At 37.4% G+C, this 20,723-nt stretch overlaps 1 protein-coding gene across 2 annotated transcripts in view; it reads left to right on the top strand.

Moving 5' to 3' along the window:
• DIP2C (disco interacting protein 2 homolog C) overlaps positions 1-16,937 on the top strand; it is a 911,498-nt gene extending 894,561 nt beyond the window's left edge. For both annotated transcript variants that reach the window (XM_053713839.1, XM_053713838.1), the window contains 3 exons: positions 5,988-6,162; positions 11,683-11,806; positions 12,721-16,937. In XM_053713839.1, coding sequence (XP_053569814.1) covers positions 5,988-6,162; positions 11,683-11,806; positions 12,721-12,973 — 552 coding nt within the window. In that variant the 3' untranslated portion in view covers positions 12,974-16,937. The remainder of the gene's footprint in view (positions 1-5,987; positions 6,163-11,682; positions 11,807-12,720) is intronic.
• The last annotated feature ends 3,786 nt before the right edge of the window (positions 16,938-20,723 follow it).

Below are 20,723 nucleotides of genomic sequence, written 5' to 3'. Positions count from 1 at the left end.
TGCCTTATTTTCTTTTATCTGGTTAGGATGTCTTTTAATTTCGCTTAAGTGTTTCCTTCGGGAACTTCTGGGATCGATTCTCTCTGGTTGATTCTTCGGAAGCTTAAGGGACTCATTAGTACTAGGTTTGTCTGTTTTACCTTCCCCTCTGAGGGAGGATTTAGGCATCTTGACAGTTATGACCCAAGCTGCGGCTGGTCCTGCTGGGATTCAGATCTTCTGTCCTGTGGCTTGTTCAGACACATAGCGCCTGTTCTGCCTGGCTGGTCCGGTGGGGCACTGGGTGCTCACATTATTATTTGTGTATCTTCTTGTTTTTCTTTACAAGTTCAGCTAAACACTCTAAAAGGATCCGCATGATTGGAGGATTGTGTCAGTTCTTATTCAGCACTCAGTCTGGTGACCAGGTCAGTGGAGTTTCGCTGCGTCACTCTCTTTGCTCCGATTTCCTCTGGGCCTAGAGTTTCTTTCCTCTCTGGGGAGGATTGGGGGCTTAGCGCCCCTTACCACTTTTTGAAATAGTCATATATATCCAGCACAGGGAATGTTTTAAGGTGTGCCAGCGTCCAGGTTCCTGCCAGAACCCACAAATGCAAATGCAAAGACCAAAATGAAGCAGCACCACCAAAAGAGTTTCTTCAAGGTGTTTTATTCAGCCTGAGGAGTAGCCAGACCCAACATAATTAAACAACAACGTTTCGGACACAGTCCTTAGTCATGTATGGCTAAACTTTACACATAATCATCCTTAAATACCCTCCTAGCCACACCCACACACCTGTGAAGTTGTACATTTCAGATTAACCCCTTACATACTACTCAAGGTACACAGGTAATTATCAGCAAAAAACATTTCAATAATTTTCAGGTGAAACACACCAACCTTATATATATTGAAGTACAGTTATATATACATACATATATCAAGTAAATTAGCAGAACAGAATCCATAATCATCTGTAACAAAAGAGAAAAGAAAGAAATTAAAAAACATTGTATCCAATTAGATTTAAAGGCATACAGATAGGTCAAAATCCCTATTCATCCCATTAGGGTGTAATGTCCCCAACTTATTAATCCAGAACATTTCTCTACTCTTAAGAATTTTGGCTCTATCCCCACCTCTTCTAGGAACTGGAACATGCTCTATCACTTGAAATCTTAACTGATTAAGGTTATGTCCAGCAGACAAAAAATGGCACGCTACAGGGGCATCAAGTTTTTTTTGTCCTAATACTGCTTTTATGTTGAACCATACGTTCACGGACACTACGGGTGGTCTCTCCGACGTACCCCAATCCACAGGGACATTTAATCAAATAAACCACATATTCTGTGTTGCATGTAAAATAATCCTTAATAGAAAACATATATCCAGTCCTAGGATGACTAAAGGTGGGGCCTTTAATTATGTTGTTGCAGTTAGAGCAACCAAGGCATGGGAAATTCCCCCAATTTGTCTTGCCTATATAGCTCTGCACCCCCCTCTTTTTAAGGGGGCCAATATCTGCTCTGACAAGTGAATCTTTAAAATTTCTACCTCTTTTGTAGGCCGGCATAAAAGGTTTGGAAAACTCTAAAACATCTGATTCACAAGTCTGTAACACATGCCAATGCTTTAATAAAATTTTCTGTACCTTTAGACTTAAAGGAGAATATTGGCTAACAAAAACCAATCTATCAGATTTTTCTGTCCCCTTTTTTTTTTTTTTTTTTTTTCTCTCTTTTCTCATTATTCTTTTTAGTTAACAGGGACTGTCTAGTTGTGGCAAGAGCATACTCAAGTTCTGTTTCAATCAATTCCTTAGGGTAACCCCTTGCTAAAAACCGATCCCCCATCTCTCTCAATCTTAATTTGGCCAAATTTTCATCCGACACAATCCGTCTAACCCGAAGGAATTGGCTTCTAGGTAAAGATTTGAGAAGAGATGGAGGGTGGGCACTGGTATAGTGGAGGAGGGTATTACAATCTGTTTCTTTTTTGTATAAATCCACAGATAAACCCTGTGGAGTTTTTGATACACGAGTGTCCAGAAAAACCACACTCTCCTCACTCCACACCAGTTTGAATTTAATTCTAGTTGTAGCAGAATTCAAATCATTAATAAATTTCTCAAGGGTTCCAATGTCGCCCAACCACACACCAAAAATATCATCTATATAGCGCCACCATGTGGCACCATATAGTAAAAACAATGGATGATTATAAACAAAATATTCCTCAAAAATATTCATATAGATATTTGCGTATGTGGGGGCGACATTGGAACTCATAGCGGTTTGGGCTTCTGAGTCTCTGGAATTGTCCTTGGATTTGTTCCTGCTGTGGTCCTCTTCTTGAGACTTTGCGGACTTCGTCCGTTCCTTGGGTTCCTTAGGGGGAACTGGTTCCCTTCGGGAGTTGGTTCCTTTGTAGGGACATGGGCAGTGTGGTCTCCTTGAGCTCTGTTTAGGATTTCTACCCGGAGCTGGGGGATGCTCCACATCCTTCGCCTTCTTCTCCTCTGATTTTTGGGGGTGTTGTGGAGGCTAGCTTTTGTTCTAGCGATTTTATCCTCAAGGTATCTCCTTGCTCTTGGTCGTAGGTGGCTGTTGCAGCTAGGGCTCTAGTGACCTTGTTTCGGTCTTTGCTTCCTTAGCTCCTTGCAGCGTTGGACTCTGGCAAGGGGGGCCTCATCTTCTGGTTGGCACTTGCAAGTTTTTCTCGTTGTCAATTTTACTTTGGACATTGTATGGTATCTCCTGGGAGACTGGTTTTATATCAGATAGGGGATTTCAGTTTCTGGGTTCTTATTTATTTGGGGAGCTCAGATCTTCCTCGCTCTGGCTCTTCCGGTTGATGAGTTTTTCACTCAGCGTTTCCGTTGTGGATCCCGTTGCGGGTTGTACCGGACTGTTAGGATCTAGAGCTGGTCTGGGTTCCCCAGTTCCAGAAAACTTGGGCGGTGTCCTTTGGTTGGGCTTGTTGATCTGGTTCACTAGACCAGGTTTTTCTGGGTGCCGATGCCCCCTGGGCTTGCCTTTCGCCTATGGTCGGTTTCTCTTGGTTTGCTTGCTGAAATAGTGTGATGACTTTGCTGCGCTGCAAGCAACAGGGTTCGCTGTGGAACCACTGCAGCTATGGCACCTTGTCTGTGTGCTAGCCAGTTAGATCTTCAGGGGATTCCTTCCAGGTCAGGGCGTTGCAGTTTTATTCTCTTGGTTCAGCCTACGTCTGTGCCCTGGGGGCAGGGGCTCTGTCCTTCCAGCCGCTTGCCAGCCCCCTTTTGTCTTGGGGGGCTTATATCCTTCCTTCGGAAGTGTGGTCCCTATCTTGGTTCTTCTCCTGGTTTCAGGAGGTTAGGACAGATTGGTTAACCTATTTCGGAGAGAGGTACGCTCTCTGGGTTGTTCTGTCCATTTGGAGAGTTGCTGGCTCTGCCTTGAGTCTGTCTTGGGCCTTTAGCTAGACTTCTAGGTCTAAGGCCTTGTCGAAGGTCTCCATGTGGTATTTTGGGTTTGCACCTGAGCACTATGGTAATGGCTGTGACATTTTTTTCCGCTCGTTGTTTAAGCCTGGGGTTTTTCTGGTCCCCTGGTTTCAGACCTGCCGATGCTTGGGCTGGCCTGGCTGGAGGTAGGTCCTGAGATCCGTTGTTCTCTCGGATCTTGGGGCGCATTGGTCCTCGTTGAGGTTCTGAGCTCTCCTTTTGTTTCGAGACCTATGTGTAGGTCTGGTAGTTTCGGTTGCCTAAAGTGTTCCTTCTGTAATGGAGGTTTAGCACTCTACATTTTGGTAGCTGCTTCTAGCAAGCATTTCTTCTGTGTCATCCTGAGGTTGGCTGCGTGTTCTTGACTCAGGTGTTTACCTCCTCTGGTTCTGCTTCATGTAATTTGCCAGAACTCCTCAGGGTTCTGAGTTCGGATGATGTTTGGTCTTCGTTTTCATTTGTTCCTAGGCACTGGTTGACTTGCTGCCTGGCATGTGAAGGGTTGCTCTCTGAAACCAGCTACAGCTGTTTGCGCCTTGACCGAGTGCTAGCTAGCTGTTCCAACCCTTTGCAGGATGTTGGGAGAACTTTTTCTCTGTTCTGCTTCCGGTTCTAAACCTGGTGGTTCTATTTGGATTGGGCCCTTTTAGGTCTTGCGAGCTTGGTTTGATTGAGGGGGTTTTCCTTTTATGAAGTTTGTGGTACCTTTCGGTTCCCATTTGGTTCTTCCGTGCCTTATTCCATTGGGAGTTTCGGCAGGGGTTCCCTTCGCTAGTAAATGGTGTGTGGTGGGGGACCGACTGTTGGGCGACGGTGTCTTCTGGAGGACTGTTGGCTCAGTTGTGTCTGATGTTGCGGTCTCTTCCTAGGTTCCGGGCTATCTGCTGCTCAGTGTCCTTGGGGCCTTTTCCCTTTTTGTTTTTTCTCGGCTTTGGATGAAGCGGGTTTTTTTTTTTGTTGGGTAGTGGTTTCAAGTCTGGTGCCCTCAGAATGGGCCGCCTATTGTACCCTCCCGTTTTGGCATTCAGTGTCCTCTATAGCTTGGGTATTGTTTTCCCAAAAGTAATGAATGCAGCTGTGTACTCTTTCTATTTAGGAAGAAAAACATAAATTATGCTTACCTGATTATTTTCTTTTCTTCCGATGGAAAGAGTCCACAGCTCCCCACCTGTCTTTTTTGGGTGGGGCGTCTTTGTTTTCTATTCTTCTGGCACCTTTTCACCCAGATATTTCTTCTACTTTTCCTTGTTCCTCGGTAGAATGACTGGGGGATGAGGGAAGTGGGAGGAGTGTTTAAGCCTTTGGCTGGTGGGTCTTTGCCTCCTCCTGGTGGCCAGGTTCTTATTTCCCAAAAGTAATGAATGCAGCTGTGGACTCTCTCCATCGGAAGAAAAGAAAATGATCTGGTAAGCATAATTTATGTTTTCATGATATTTGACTCAGAAGGGCTCAAAAGTGTATATATACTGTGTGTGTGTATATATATATATATATATATATAAGTATATACATGTGTTCATGTGTAATTATGTGTATATATGTTTGTTTGCACGTATTTACATATATAAACACAAAAAATAAATTTGTACACACACACACATATATATATATATATATATATATATATATATATATATATATATACCGTTTGGTGCCTAATGCAACTGACTCTCCCATTTTTGCTTTTAAACATTGCTCTGTTAAACACACATATTTATAATTATGTGTAATACTTGATTTTAATGTGTTTTGCATAACTTTTTTTTTTTTTAACCCTTACACTCAAGCAGTGCTAAATGTTCTAGCTCAAACTATAACTTACAAAATTGTAATAGCATCGCTACTTAGCGTGGTTGTGATAGCCATTGAAAGTATAGGTTGAGCAATGTTGGCCATGCTGGTAAATCTAGTATACAAAACATGCCCATCACTGATCCCAGAGTTACTCCAGTAGTACAGTACCTCTTTTCTGTTTGAGCTGCTGGTCTTCCTCTCTTTAATCTGACATTTTGTATGTTTTTGTCTTTAATATTTGCATTTTCACTAAAAATAGACTGAGTTTGTTTTTTTTTACTTTATAACCAAATTCTGTTAAATTACTCTTTTCTTAGTAAAAAATATTGTTTATTACATGTGACAATACATTTTATCAAAAAAGAACTAATATTTAGATGGCACTTATAGATTATAGCAATTGCTTGTAAAGTAATTAAAGCTGCCTTATTTTGTGTGTTTACTGTTATAAATCATTTTTGCCCATCTTAATACATTTCTTCAGTCTTTCTAGTTTTTGTCAGCAACAAAAATGATAATCATTCACATGTTGCAGCACAGGGATCTTTTTTTATTTCATTACCAACTATAGATGTTTTAAAATTCCATTATAACAAATAGCTCTTACACACAATTCAGTCACTTTTGGTGACCTTCATGTGTAATATTTATTAATGTGCAAACCAGGGAACATTTTATTTCTTGTATGTAAGTTCAAAAGCATACTTGTTTTACCTCCCCTAGATTTGGGTTCATAGCGCTCACAATGCCAGTGGGTACTTCACAATTTATGGGGACGAGTCCTTGCAGTCGGATCACTTCAATTCCAGGCTCAGCTTTGGAGACACCCAAACCATTTGGGCCAGGACTGGTTATCTAGGGTTTTTGAGGCGGACAGAACTCACTGATGCTAATGGAGGTAAGACTTTCTGTCCCACACGCAACTAATTAGTTTCTATGTTTTTCAAAGAAAATGTATTTTCTAATCACATTCAGTTGTACTTTAAAGGGACATAAACATCAAATATGACTGGAAACATTATTGTTGCAATACATTTTCTGCTGCCGAAATGCATCTATGGGCGCCATGTACTAAATGGCGGGCGGACAGCTTCTCAACTCGCGAAGCTGTCCGCCCACCTTCGCTACACACGGGCAGCGGATCTGTTGATCCGCTTGCCCGTATGTATCATTACACACTGATCGGAGTGTGTAATGACCGCCCCTTCAATCGCGCGTCCAATCACGCGACTGAAGGGGCTGTCAATCACCGAGAGCGAGCGTGCTCTCTGTGATTTGGCCTCGCCAGCTAAGAGGTGGCATAGGGTGTAGGAAGCAGCGGTCTAATGACCGCTGCTTCTTACATTGCGGGAAGCAGGCTCGCATGTGCGAACCTGCCCCACAAAGGCTCCGGAGCAGCTTTCGCTGCTTCGTACATGGAGCCCTATGTATCTAAAAAAAAAAATATTCTCAGGTAATCGCTTCCAGCCACTCTAACAGTATTGCAGCGATGCTTCAATGTTGAGGCATCCTGCAATACTGTTCCCGACTGCCGGGCCCGGATTGATCACTCCCCACGAGTGATCACTTCCGGTTTCGCTCCACATGGAGCCCGACAGTCTAGCAGAGCATCGGAAGCGATTGGCTTCCGATGCTCTGCTTATGTGCTGAGTGCCTCAGTGGGTTGAGGCACTCAGTATCTATTAAAATAATATAAAAATTAAAATACTTTATTTTTTATATTATAAGCCCCATATAGCTTCTTGGGGTGTCCCTAGCCTTCCTCATCATAGGGGCAGGCTAGGGTCATCCAATCTGAGCTTGCTCTTTAATTTATTTTTTAATAATAATGTGTGTGTGTAAAAATGAAAATTGAAAAATTATTACCATACACTTTCTCCATTTTTTTTGGCTAAAACGGTTGCATCAAAGGCATCAAAGCACACCATATACAATACCTTGGGGTGTCAAACTGGTGTATGCAATAGGCCCCAAACTAAAGATAGGCCTTCTTTTAAAAAATATATACATGTGAAGGCTTATTCGGGGATTCCAGACAGATATCAGTGTTACAATGTAACTATCGCTAATTTTGAAAAAAATGGTTTGGAAATAGCAAAGTGCTACTTGTACTTATTGCCCTATAACTTGCAAAGAACATGTAAACATTGTGTATTTCTAAACTCAGGACACAATTTAGAAACTATTTAGCATGGGTGTTTTTTGGTGGTTGTAGATGTGTAACCGATTTTGGAGGTCAAAGTTATAAAAAGTGTGTTTTTTCCATCATATTTTATATATTTTTTTATAGTAAATTATAAGATATGATGAAAATGTTATCTTTAGAAAGTCCATTTAATGGTGTGAAAAATGGTATATAATATGTGTTAGTACAGTAAATGAATAAGAGGGAAATTACAGCTAAACACAAACACCGCAGAAATGTAAAATTAACCCTGGTCCTTAACGATAAGAAAATTGAAAAGAGCTGTGGTCACTAAGGGGTTAAATATCAGTACCTTGATTCTTCCTGAGAATTTTTACTTGCATCTGAATGCACAAGTGGTTAATAAAACAATTGACAGCTGAGTGTATTTGCATATCCAGGATGTCAGGATACCTGTTATTCCACAGACTTCCTCGGTATACAGTGCCTCTTTTGAAACTAGGGATCCTGGATATATGCAAATAAGGATCATAACCATTTAGTTACAGGCAGACCTACAGCAAAAGTAAATAGAGCCGAGAGGGGGCTCTCTCTCACAAGTCCTCTTGACTCCTCCCCCTACTACTGCAATGCTATTAGCTTTACAGACCTCTAGCAGCATTTCTCATGCAGACTGTCATGTAAGGGCGAACTGCTGAAGAGACTGAGGGATTGGTCTGGCTATGTCTTTCCCTGCAGGACAAGTTAGTAATGCATTGGTTTACTCCTTCTACGCACTTCTGCAGAGTGCAGGCTGTCTCAAAAAGTGTTGGTTTCTATGTAGTTACACAAACTGTAAAATGTACTGTATAATATAAAGTTTTAATTCATGTGTGTCTCTGATCGGCTGATATTTTTTTATGCTAAAAGGGCAAAGGAGCTACTGACAGCTTTACTGTCCCTCTTTCTTGTTGCTTTGACCCTCCAGGGCTGATGTTGCCCCCTCATTTTCGCTCCCTACATTCCCTAGTTGAAACTCCCTCCCCCTAGGAACTCTGGGCTAATGTGCAAGGTCTGCCAGACATTACAGCTAGACTCGCCAAAGCTTTAAAAAATAGTTTTTTTCACTAGAATAAGCAGCATGAGTGCCAGGGTGCTCTGTATGCTCTTTTCAATAGTGTGGTTTTCAGAAAGTGTGACTGGATCCTCCCTGCTCTGCCTGACTCAATCTACAGAAAAGTTTCTTTCTTAAAGGGACACTGAACCCAATTTTTTTCTTTTTTGATTCAGATAGAGCATGCAATTTTTAGCAACTTTCTAATTTACTCCTATTATTAATTTGTCTTTGTTCTCTTGCTATCTTTATTTGAAAAATAAAGTCCAGAACCTTGGACAGCACTTTATTATTGGTGGATGAATTTATCCACCAATCAGCCAGAACAACCCAGGTTGTTCACCAAAATGGGCCGGCATTTAAACTTACATTCTTGCTTTTCAAATAAAGATAGAAAGAGAACGAAGACAAATTGATAATAGGAGTAAATTAGAAAGTTGCTTAAAATTGCATGCTCTATCTGAATCAAAAAAGAAAAAAATTGGGTTCAGTGTCCCTTTAAGTTGGTGAGAATCCACTATTACTTACTGTTGGGAATTCATCACCTGGCCACCAGGAGAAGGAAATGACACCCTTTAGCAAAAGCTTTAATATCCCTCCTACTTCCTGTCCCCTCACAGTATTTTGTTTTTGCCTAGTCAAGGAGACAGCCGAAGATAGAGGGGCTCTGTAGTTACTTCAAGATTACATGGATGTTATCCCAAATTTTTTAATTCCTTGTAACTTATAATTCCTTTAGGATGGCTTAGATACTGCTTCCTCCTTTGCTTGGCTACACAAAATACTGGGAGGGAACAGGAAGTAGGAGGGATGTTAAAGCTCTTGCTATAGGGCGTCTTTGTCTCCTCCTGGTGGCCAGGTAATTAATTCCTAAGGAATTATGAACTCGCGCCAACTAGAAGAAAGGAATTTGTTTTTTATGAGCAGATTTATTTTGTAATTTTACCAAAACCTCTGATGAAAAAAAATATTTATAGCCATGAAATTGAGATACGGTATTTCCTATCAATCTATTTCCAAGTAGGTGGAACGTTTTGATCCTAAACAAGATATGAACACATACAACCTCTCTTTCACTCAAAATAGGGTAGACCGTGCAACCGTATTATTATAGCTTGCCATATATGGAAAAAGCATTCAGCATAATCTATATGAAAGTTCCATTTGTTACAGCATGTAGTTTTTACACTATTGAACCCCATACTTTGTGTTTAAATATAGGGGGAAAAACTTCTAATTTTACTTGTCAGCTGCAAGTTTATTTTTAACACACCCGTTATTGTGATTCTATTAATCCAGCACTTAGTTATTTGTCTCTGTGCACAAATGTAAAGAGACCGCTTGCAATAACAAAAACACATATTTGTCTATATTGATATCATGGTACAGTTTATTATATGGTATCATTTTTGCCCCCTTGGAATTTATTTTGTGCTGGAGAAGCCACCAACTCCAGCATGCTGGATATTTTTTTTATTAGTTATCATATTCACCTGTGAAAGTGTTATTTGTAGGGCGTTGTAACAGGGAACTCATTCAGGAAATGCAGCAAAAATTTGCTGTGCATACTAATTTTATATTCTGCAGTTATAAAGAATAGAAGGACAATGCTGATGTAGCATAAAATGACTATTTGAGACATTGGCAGAAGTATAATCCCTTTTGCAAATAGATGAATTAGTAGATATATATTATTAAATCTATATATTTAAAGGGACACTGTACCCAAATTTTTTCTTTTGTGATTCAGATAGAGCACGACATTTTAAGCAACTTTCTAATTTACTCCTATTATCAAATTTTCTTCATTCTCTTGGAATCTTTATTTGAAATGCAAGAATGTAAGTTTAGATGCCGGCCCATTTTTGGTGAACAACCTAGGTTGTCCTTGCTGATTGGTGGGTAAATTCATCCACCAATCAAAAACTGCTGTCCAGAGTTCTGAACCAAGAAAAAAGCTTAGATGCCTTCTTTTTTATATAAACATAGTAAGAGAATGAAGAAAAATTGATAATATGAGTAAATTAGAAAGTTGCTTAAAATTGCATGCTCTATCTGAATCACTAAAGAAACATTTTTGGTTCAGTGTCCCTTTAATCTTATAGTTTAACCATTTCAGCGTTAAACAATTTCATAGTCCTGTGTTTAACTTTTAACAGAGTTTGCATTTAAACATCAAAATGTTTTCATTTTACTAATCCTATAGCTATCCGTAAAATATTTACTACATTTTAGAGTATGGGGATTTAACTTATTTTGATATGTGCATGATTTGTTCAGTCCCTTATTTAGCACAAAAAAAAATACTTAAACATATTTCCACAAATACATCATCCTATGTATATAGCTTATATAAAACCTCATCTGTTTTTTAAACTCTTTTCTGTCATTTATGAGGATTATGAAATCAAATAGCTATAAGAACACGTTATATCAATTGCCCTAATTTGGGTACTTATATGTGTTTTTTGTGTATATCAATTATGCTGTCTTTAAGGTATAGTAACCCCTAGCCCACCATACATTATATGCAGTAGGTGGTTGCCATATATCATGGGAAGTAAGTCCCTATATAACAAATAAGATACTCTCCTCTTTTTATTATGGGGTCTCGTGCCCCTCTATGTTTCTAAGAGTGAGATAGTGGTGTAGAACAAATCGCCTCTCCACCTTAGCAAAGTCCACCATGGTTCCAAGTTAGTGGGACATGTGAACCCTAATTTAAACAAAGATATTGCTTCTCAAAGTAAATAAGAGTTGAGTTTTTGGACCTGTAATACTCTCTCCCCTCAAAATGATACATTCTAGTGTCCATAACCCATGTTCATTGCCTGCATCTTAAGGGATAAAGAGACACCTCATTTAAAAGGGAGGCCTTCCCTTCTCTTGTTATGCTACTTGGGGGACGAATAGAACCTCTGTTGTAGCAACCTAATCTTTCAGATTGCCTTTTTTAACAGTAACAACCTGGATTGTATTGGGACATACAACTCTTCAGCTGCCATTCTTTAAAATGAGGGCTTGTATTTCTCTATGTGGTGCACAGTCCAAGATATGGGCTTCATAATTTGGCCCCTAATCATGCTATGAGCAATAAAAAAGTTCTTTAATAGCAAACCATATTAAGCATCTTTGTTGTTATGCAGTTTTACAAATTCTTGTCTCTTGCTCACATACAGAACGGCATGATGCACTTTATGTTGTTGGGGCTTTGGATGAAGCAATGGAGCTAAGAGGAATGAGATACCATCCCATTGATATTGAGACATCAGTAATTCGAGCCCACAAGAGTGTCACAGAATGGTAAGTATTGTGTCTTTCAGTGCTCTACTGAACAACAATGTCCGATGAATGCAGTATAATGATGAGTTGTACACTACTGGAAGTATTAGTGCTGCCCATATACACTGTGGTCAATCACTAGTAATTACTAGTATAAACTAGTTTTTTAATTTAGTTGGAACTCACTTTGTAGAATCTATAGACTTTGTACTCACTTGTTAGAATCTATAGCTTTTCTATAAACTCAAATCAATACAATATTTACATATAAATTTAGATTTAATTATTCAATTAAAAACAGAAGGCACTTCTAGTCTGCTCATAATCCTACAAAAAGTGTTGGTGTAATTAAGCCTTAGGTAGGCTTATACGTATTACAGCGTATTACAGAGGTTACTGAATTTCTTCAGTTAATTTTTCATTTGACACCACCTATATGCATTTTAACTTTTGTGTGAAGAAACATTTAAATTAAATCCCTCCTGTCCTCTAACTTTGTGAAAACTACAACATCACCCATTATATAATCTTAGCATATGCATTCCATTACCTTTTACTGTTCCTGCTTATTTATTTCATCTTGATATGGTCTTTAGAACTATATGCAATGTTAAATGTAATGTCAATATTTTATATTCCCTGCAAAGGACTAAAAAAAAATGATAGAACCAAAAGAAAAAGTAATTTAGGAATGTCTCTAGTAAATTCCTCTACCAGTATAGATTTTACTGATGCCTGTGAAAGGGGGACCATGATCTTGTTGACCAGAGTATTGCTTTGGCAACATTGACTAAATCTGTCTAGATAAATCATCTCATGGGCCAGGAATGCCCAGTATGTTTACACTTGCTGCTGGATAATTCAGCTATGATAGATATTAAACACACAGAGTAAGTTGTTCTTTCTAATTTAATTTCTCCCCGTTTTCTTTCCAGTGCTGTGTTCACGTGGACGAATTTGTTAGTGGTGGTGGTTGAACTAGACGGATCTGAGCAGGAAGCCTTGGATCTTGTACCGCTGGTCACTAATGTGATCTTGGAAGAACATTATTTGATCGTAGGAGTAGTAGTGGTTGTGGACATTGGTGTCATTCCTATCAACTCCCGTGGAGAGAAACAGCGTATGCACCTACGAGACGGGTTTTTGGCAGATCAGCTAGATCCCATTTATGTGGCCTACAACATGTAGTCTTGTACTTTAAGGCTTCCATGGACTTTACTATAGATGTATAAAATTTCTTTTTTTTTTTTTCCTTTTCTTTTTAGTGTCCACTAAAAAAAAGAGATGTGCAAATAAGGGGATAACCTTGTTCAGAATGGAACAGTTTTTGTTATTTAATCTACCAATTTGTCAGAGTTGGCCAGATAAAATGTGAAACGCGTTTAGTTTTTACCACTACATTTTAGCACCAAGAGACTTTTTAGGTACTGTACTGCCTCAGTTGCCATGTTGAATGTCATAATGGATTTGCAGTGTGCTGCAGTCCCATATGACAGCCAACTGGTTTAAAAATGCCAATTTTAGAAAATTGTTTAGTTTTTTTATGTTGCTAGAATGATCCAGTTTTTTCATAAGTAGCAATGGGTTTTATGAAGGATATTTTTTTTTAATACAAATTTTAAGTAATGTTCATTTTTAAAATATTTTACAATGACAAAATTGTTTTGTGGCTCACGTCAGAAATTTTCCTCTAGGCTTTTTTGTATTTAACCATTTCTGAAGTTCTAATATTTTAGACATAAGGTACGAATGAGAAAAGAAAAAATCATAAATCCCTAAGGAACCATTTAAAAACAGCAGCAAACAACACATTTGGATTATGCAGCATCATATTTATTATGTGTTGTTGTATAAATCTAATTGTACTAGGGGATTCAGCAATGTATGCTCTGCATATCCCTATGATTCATCTTTAGTTGCAAAAAGCAATGCACTTTTTTTGCCATTTCTGTATTTATCAGTTTGCAACTAAAAATGAAATAAGATGCAGTCTTTAAATGGCAGTTTAAGGACATTATTGAAACCCCCTTTTTTCATGATTGAGATAGAGAATACAATTTAAAAAAACTTTCCAATTTACTTTTATTATCAAATTTGCTTTGTTTTCATGTTATTCTTTGTTGAAGAGATATCTAGCGTTCACATGTCTAGAGCATAGTGCTACCATCTAGTGCTCTTGTTAACTAATAGCATTGTTGCAAAACTGCTATCCTATAGTACTGCAGACACGTGCATATTCCTCACCTTCCTGCTTTTCAAAAAAAGAAAACAAAGAAAATATGATAATATATGATATGTTCTATCTGAATCATGAAAGAAAATTTGGGGGGTTTATATCCCTTTAAGATTGTTGCATTGGACAGCCACTTAGGATTGCAATACAGGGTCAATAAGCTTAGATTTTTCCTAGAATGTTATTGTCCTATTATGCAATCCCAAGATGCTGTGAACAACAATTAATAAATAAGCACATTAAGTAGAAAATTGCCTTTCATCTCAGAAAGAAAGTGATATATATTAAAAAGAAAAATATTGATTTGAGCCAAATATTTAGAAGAGAGTATAAATATGGTGGACTCCGGCAAATATCTTTGTACTAAACTAAAAAGATAAAATAAGTTAACTTCTCTTCATATGTAATTATGTATAAAACGTTTAATTTATTTTGATCTCTTTAGAAGTATAAAACAAAAACGACATTCAAGAACATTAAACTCTTGTAATGTTTGCTAATATAAAAAAAAAAGTGTTGTATTATCTTGAGTGGATAGTATCACATCAAATATATATATGAAATATAAATTCACTAATGGGTGAAGGGGAAGGGAAATATTTTAACGTTTAAGATGCAGTACTTGTCACTTGCATGGTGTCGCCCACTGTATATAACTTGAGTGTTATTCACAAACTTTGTTTGAAAAGTGCAATCTAGGATTGCCTGTTTTCCCTTTAAAAAGATTCTTCTAGATACCAGCAAGTGGATTTAATACCATCATTTAGATGGTATTAAAACGTACAAAAACGTATGGCTGAAATGCACTATCATTTTTATTTTCCTTGATAAGCAACAATACCGTTTTATATTGTATGCTCTACCAAGAGTATACGTTACACTACTTCGTTGACAGTGGCTACTGAGGAATTCATTCTACTAGAATTTGGAAGTGTCTGTTCAACATTCCTCATAAAAAAGCACTTCATTAAAGGGATACCTGAAGGGATTATAGAAAATATGGCATATTGCTGTAGTGACTCTAATTTTGAGTTTTTAAATTCCATATGAAACTCTCTCCCTTTCTCAATAGGTCTCTTTTCTCTAAAGCCAGTGAGTTGTGCAGGTGGCAGCATCCTTTTGAAGGTGGATAAATACAGAAATTTTATTTGAAATATGCCCTAAGCATGGATATTTTACCTATTACCATTTACTTTTCAATATTATCATATTGTTTCCATAAGGATAAGGGTCAACCTATTTTTGGGATGCTGTGAATTTTTTTGTATTATAATCTTAAAATGCAAAAGAGGCAGAAGCTTGCTGATCTTTGTTCTTTTAGAGTTGAGTCATGGACCTGTAATTTTAAGTGGACCTTCGGATAAAACCATCTAGCGTATCATAAACTCATTGGGTATTTGGTTGTACCATCTAAAGTAAAAACTTTGCTCTTCTTATGTATTCTATATTAAGGGAACATGCTGCTTATGAGGTTAGAAGGGTAAATTAAGGTAGAAACAAAGTTATTGTCTGTAGACAAGTAGAAATTTGGTGTATGAATATGTAACAAAAAGCAGATATCATAAAGAAATAGACATATTCATGAACATCTCTGTTACAGCAAAGTGCATTAGCACAAAACCAGAAACACAAAAATACCACACTTTGCTATCCAGTATATTTTTTAATCAAAATTTTATTTTTTTATGTTGTTTTTATTGATGATTTATTTTATTTTGTTTTGTTACTGTGAGAGTGACCTTGGTATTTTTGTGTTTTTTGCACCGTGCAGTTGTACATTGCACACCTTTCTTATGCAATCATAAACCAGTCAACGGTTGTTTTTTTATGTTAAACTGATCTACATTTGGTTCTAGTTTGCTCTCATGCTGTTGGTTTATTTGCATTGTTTTTTTACGTTTTTGGAATGCTGGACACATTCAGTATAATGCTGGTTAAATCATTCTTGATTTTATATAACACAGTTTAATTAATGTCACAACCAGAGTTCAGTTAAATAAATTTGACCATGTCCAGAACACACACTACTACATTGTGATTAAACGTTTTCTAATTTGCTACACGTTGCATTACTGACTCTTTTCATGTATTTATTTTTTTAATAAATGCAGATTTGTCAGTAACATAAATGCACCAGCTTTGCTGACCTCTTTCAGAAGTATCTGCTGATGACAGTTACAGAGACAATTTTAGGTATGCACTGTACCTTATTGCCATTCATGATTCATACAAATATTGGGTTAAGAAAATACTACACAACACTTATATTTGGTAATTATTTAAAAAAAACTGCCAGGCAGTATTTAAACTGTACTAGAAGTGGTTGCAAGTAAGAGGTGTTGGGATCCATGCAGCTATATCAAAAAGAGTAGACTTTGCTACAATGTCTTCTTTTTATCTGACAATAGCTTTTCCATTTTTGGCAAGGGTAGCTTCATCAAAATATACATAATCCAGGGACCACATTGTAATGGATAAAAACAATAACTTGTTTTTCAGTCAATTTTGATTCATATGGATCTGAATATTACTCAACCATAGAAGTACGGTGTATGAATCTTCATACTAGAAATACGTAGAATGTTTGGCATGGACCTACCTATGATCAAGTTTACATGATATCCTCTGGTGATCTATCAGCAATAGAGATATCACCTGCATACTTAATGTCTATTACATTTGTTCAGTATTTGTACCTTTACATCTGTTCATGCGAATACTGTGTGTATCTGTTTAAACTTAAACGTTTAACCCTTCAATGAAACCCATAGTTCAGATCATCATAAATCTGTTTGAGAGTTGAAAAGCAAAGTAAATTGTTCCATAACGGAAGGGAATTCTCATTGTTATTTACATTAAAAATATTTAAAATTGAGTTAATGTAAAATGCTAAATATTTATTAAATTATGTTTTTACAACATTTGTGTTATGATATACTAATTTGAAGATATTTTAGGATAGTCTTGTTCACATTTGGGTCCAGAACTTTGTCCACTATCATATTTTATGTTACAATTACTTTTCAGAACACAACACAGTTAAAGTAAGATTGCTATTAGGCAACTGTTAAAGGGAAAGTAAACCCAAATATTTTCTTTCACGATTCAGATAGAGCATGCAATTTTAAGTAACTTTCTAATTTACTCCAATTATCAAATTTTCTTCATTCTCTTGCTATCTTTATTTGAAAATGTAGAAATAAAAGCTTTGGAGCTGGCCCATTTTAAGTTGAGAACCTGGGTTGCGTTTGTTGATTGGATGGCTACATGTAGCCACCAATCAGCAAGCCCTATCCAGGGTACTGAACCAAAAATCGGCTTGCTCCAAAGCTTTCATTCTTGCTTTTTCAAATAAAGATACCAAGAGAATGAAGAAAAATTGATAATAGGAGCAAATGAGAAAGTTGCTTAAAATTGAATACTCTAGCAGAATCATGAAAGAAAATATTTGGGTTTACTATCCTTTTAATGTCAACCAATTCAGACCAACCTATCAAACAGATTATTAAATTGCAGTTGGTGGTGTTGTTGCAGTTCACATACATCTTGGTTTCGATTGTGAGGATAGCCATGAATTTTTGGTTCTGACTCTGGTAAGGTGACTGTCGATCCCATAGTCTCATTTCCATCTAAAGGGCTATATTTCCAACCATGTTGCAAGTAAATGCACTTCACCTACTCTTTTAATTGTTCCCTGGTATATTTCTGTCAGCAGGACACTTGCTGTTACAAACAAGGGACACTGCTATTTCGCTAGTTTAATTACAATGAAACAGACATTGGTCAACTTTATAGTGACAGCAGCGCACAAGATCTGTGGTAGCTATTTAAGTGTCAAAAGCATAACAAGCCAACTGACTCAATTCTAGATCTTACTATAATAATATTTTTATTCTTAATTGCGGATCATTATGCGTGAAATTTAAAAAGACAATATTAGGAGTCACACAGAAGTAATGCTGACACTGATTACTTCCAAAGTCATTAAAACTGTGCACTTTTATTTCTCATATTTATTAGTCTATGGCAGAGTATATATGTAATATTATATATTTCTTCCTAGATTTGTCACTGGGTATTATTAGAGTATATTTAAAGGAGAGATTGTTTTTAAATGTACTAGGTCCAAAGTTTATAATATAATTTTAAAGAGATCTTTTTGAAACCAGTGGTGCCGTCTGCTTAACTCTTTATATTAGCAGGGACCCAATATGCCAGCAATTGACCTCAGGTATTACTTGAAGGGTATAGAACAGCACTTAAAGAGAGGCAGGAGTCCTATTGGTCTAATTACATGCAGACAAAAACATGTAGCAAGTGTAATCTGTAACTCAGCTAGTAGAGATGCCATATATGTTGTTATACAAAATTACCAATATTGTGCCCATTATTCATTACAGCCCATTTGGTGCTGGCAAGGTTAGGAAACAGCAATAAAGGAAGATTGATCTGTATTAGAAACTGTACTGTAGATAAACCTTTCATGGGATCTCGTAACATATTTGTCTTGTGACTTTGTGCTTTTTGAAGTCCTATGAAACCATGCAATCAACTGGATGCGCAGAGAAAGAGAGTACACCGCAAAACATACACCTCACACAAACTAAATCCAACAGATTCCTCATGGTGCTTGTTTTATTATGTATTTTAATTCTGCTTGACACTTTACCCGAGGGAAAACTGTCCCTTTTATCAGTTGAATGTTAGCAGCGTTATTTCATAGAGTGTGTTGACTGGTTCAAAAACTTCATTTATTCAGCCTATTGCTGAAAACAAAACAAAAAAAATTAATAAATTTTTATGTGCAAAAGACAGCAATCTTCTTGTATGTTAAACCACCAGTACGCTTTGTACATCTGTGATAACGCCTGTTTTATATTCAAATGAACAAATAAAAGCTTTTATTTTTGTTGCTCTGAAAACTTGTGTCCTATTTTGTGTCTAATTTCTTCTTTCAGTTAGAACTATAGGTTGTGGACTTCTGTAACTCCTCCGTTTGAATCTAATATCTGTGAGGACCTACCGAAGACTTGGGTCGCTATAATTTCTTCCTGTCATCATTACTTTTGAACGAACATATCCTTCAATTTAATAATATTTTTGCACTTTTATCACTATTATCATCCATATATACTTATTGTGATTTTGTTTGTACATTTTGTTTATTGAATCTAATATCTATCTTGGGATTTTATATTTAATATGTGAAAGTTACAAGCATGAGTAGAAAAATGAAATTTAAAAATATTGTTCCAGGTTTGTGTATGTTGCATGGTCTAGATCTCAGTTGAACCACAATGGATAGTATAATGGGCACTACATTGTGACGACCCATCGGGCCATGATAAATCGGCCCCTATTAGTCAACAGCTGCATTGCAACAGCTAAACATTGATAGGATTAGCTATTAATTACTAAGGGGGGTGTAATAACAATAGTGATAGCATTTCTATACCGTTGTTTATTATCTGCTGCCAGTTGCTGTAGTCCAAACGGCTGCTGACGAGGGCATGTGTGACTGTTCTCTTGGTTTCAGTAGGGATCCACTTGAAGATTTTTTGTAGCAGGTGGAGAATGTGAAAGCATGTTGAGGTGATGGCATTGATTTGTCAGTCCATGGAGAGTGAAGAGTCCTGGATGAAGCCTAGATTTTGTGCGTGGTTGGTTGGGGTTGGAGGGTGACCGAGGACTGTGGGCCACCAGGAGTCATCCCAATGTGGATTTATTGGGTCCGAGGAGGAGGACTTGGATTTTTTTTTTATTTTTTTTTAAGTTTTTGAGGTTATTCAAAAATACAACTTTATGCATACATTCAGAAGTTGGGACATCCAATACTTGATATGGTACAATTATGTCAAACAGTAGATTACATAGACAAGTAAATAACAACCTCACTATTGCTCACACCCAACTACTGAACTCCAGCAATGAACCTCCTTTTATATTTCTATGTGTGAGTGTCCCCAAAAACTGCATAACATTATGGGAGTACTCAACTACTACATAGGACAATGGGAAAGATATAGGCTAAGATCAGTCATTGCCCTAAACTGTGGGGTCTGGATAAGTATACCCTGTCCCTTGATTGATATTATATAGGATTAAGGAAAAAAGAAAAAGGGGACCAGATGTCAGGTGGGGGGCCGGATTAAGCAGGATAAGGGGAATGGTCAGTGAAATTACTATTAGGAGTGAGTAGCTAGCCTTACCTTCGATAATATATCTATCTACTACAGAGCTAACCCTCTCAAACCACATATGCGCTCCCCGTCTCCCTCCAAGAGCATTAAAGGCACTTTGGAACCCCACAATCCATATAAGACAGTAGTGCTAAACAGTTTATAGCATGCAAGTGAAGAGCATAGGAAAACACACATACGGGAGTAAACCATATAAACTCAGACTATGTACAATTAAACTAAGCAACATTAATTAGTGCGTTACCATTTTCTCTATTGTCACTTTAATAAACACAATAATGAGCACTCATGACCATAGATAAGGTACCTAAACATTGATCTTGGCAGATAAATTTATAGTCCTGTAATACAAAATGTTCCTGCATTATATATAACTGTAGTTGCAGAGCTCTGTACGTGCTCTCAAATTAGGCAAGAGAGAATAAAAAAAGGCTGCACGACAGAGCAGAGTGTTCCACATGTTTAGCCGATTCCAGAACGTAATCGGCATTGAAGAAGAGTCTCC

This window comes from Bombina bombina, chromosome 5 (assembly GCF_027579735.1).
Source record: "Bombina bombina isolate aBomBom1 chromosome 5, aBomBom1.pri, whole genome shotgun sequence".
Lineage (NCBI taxonomy): Eukaryota > Metazoa > Chordata > Amphibia > Anura > Bombinatoridae > Bombina > Bombina bombina.
The sequence above is the reverse complement of the archived record's forward strand: the minus strand, read 5'-3'. Positions and strand labels throughout refer to the sequence as shown.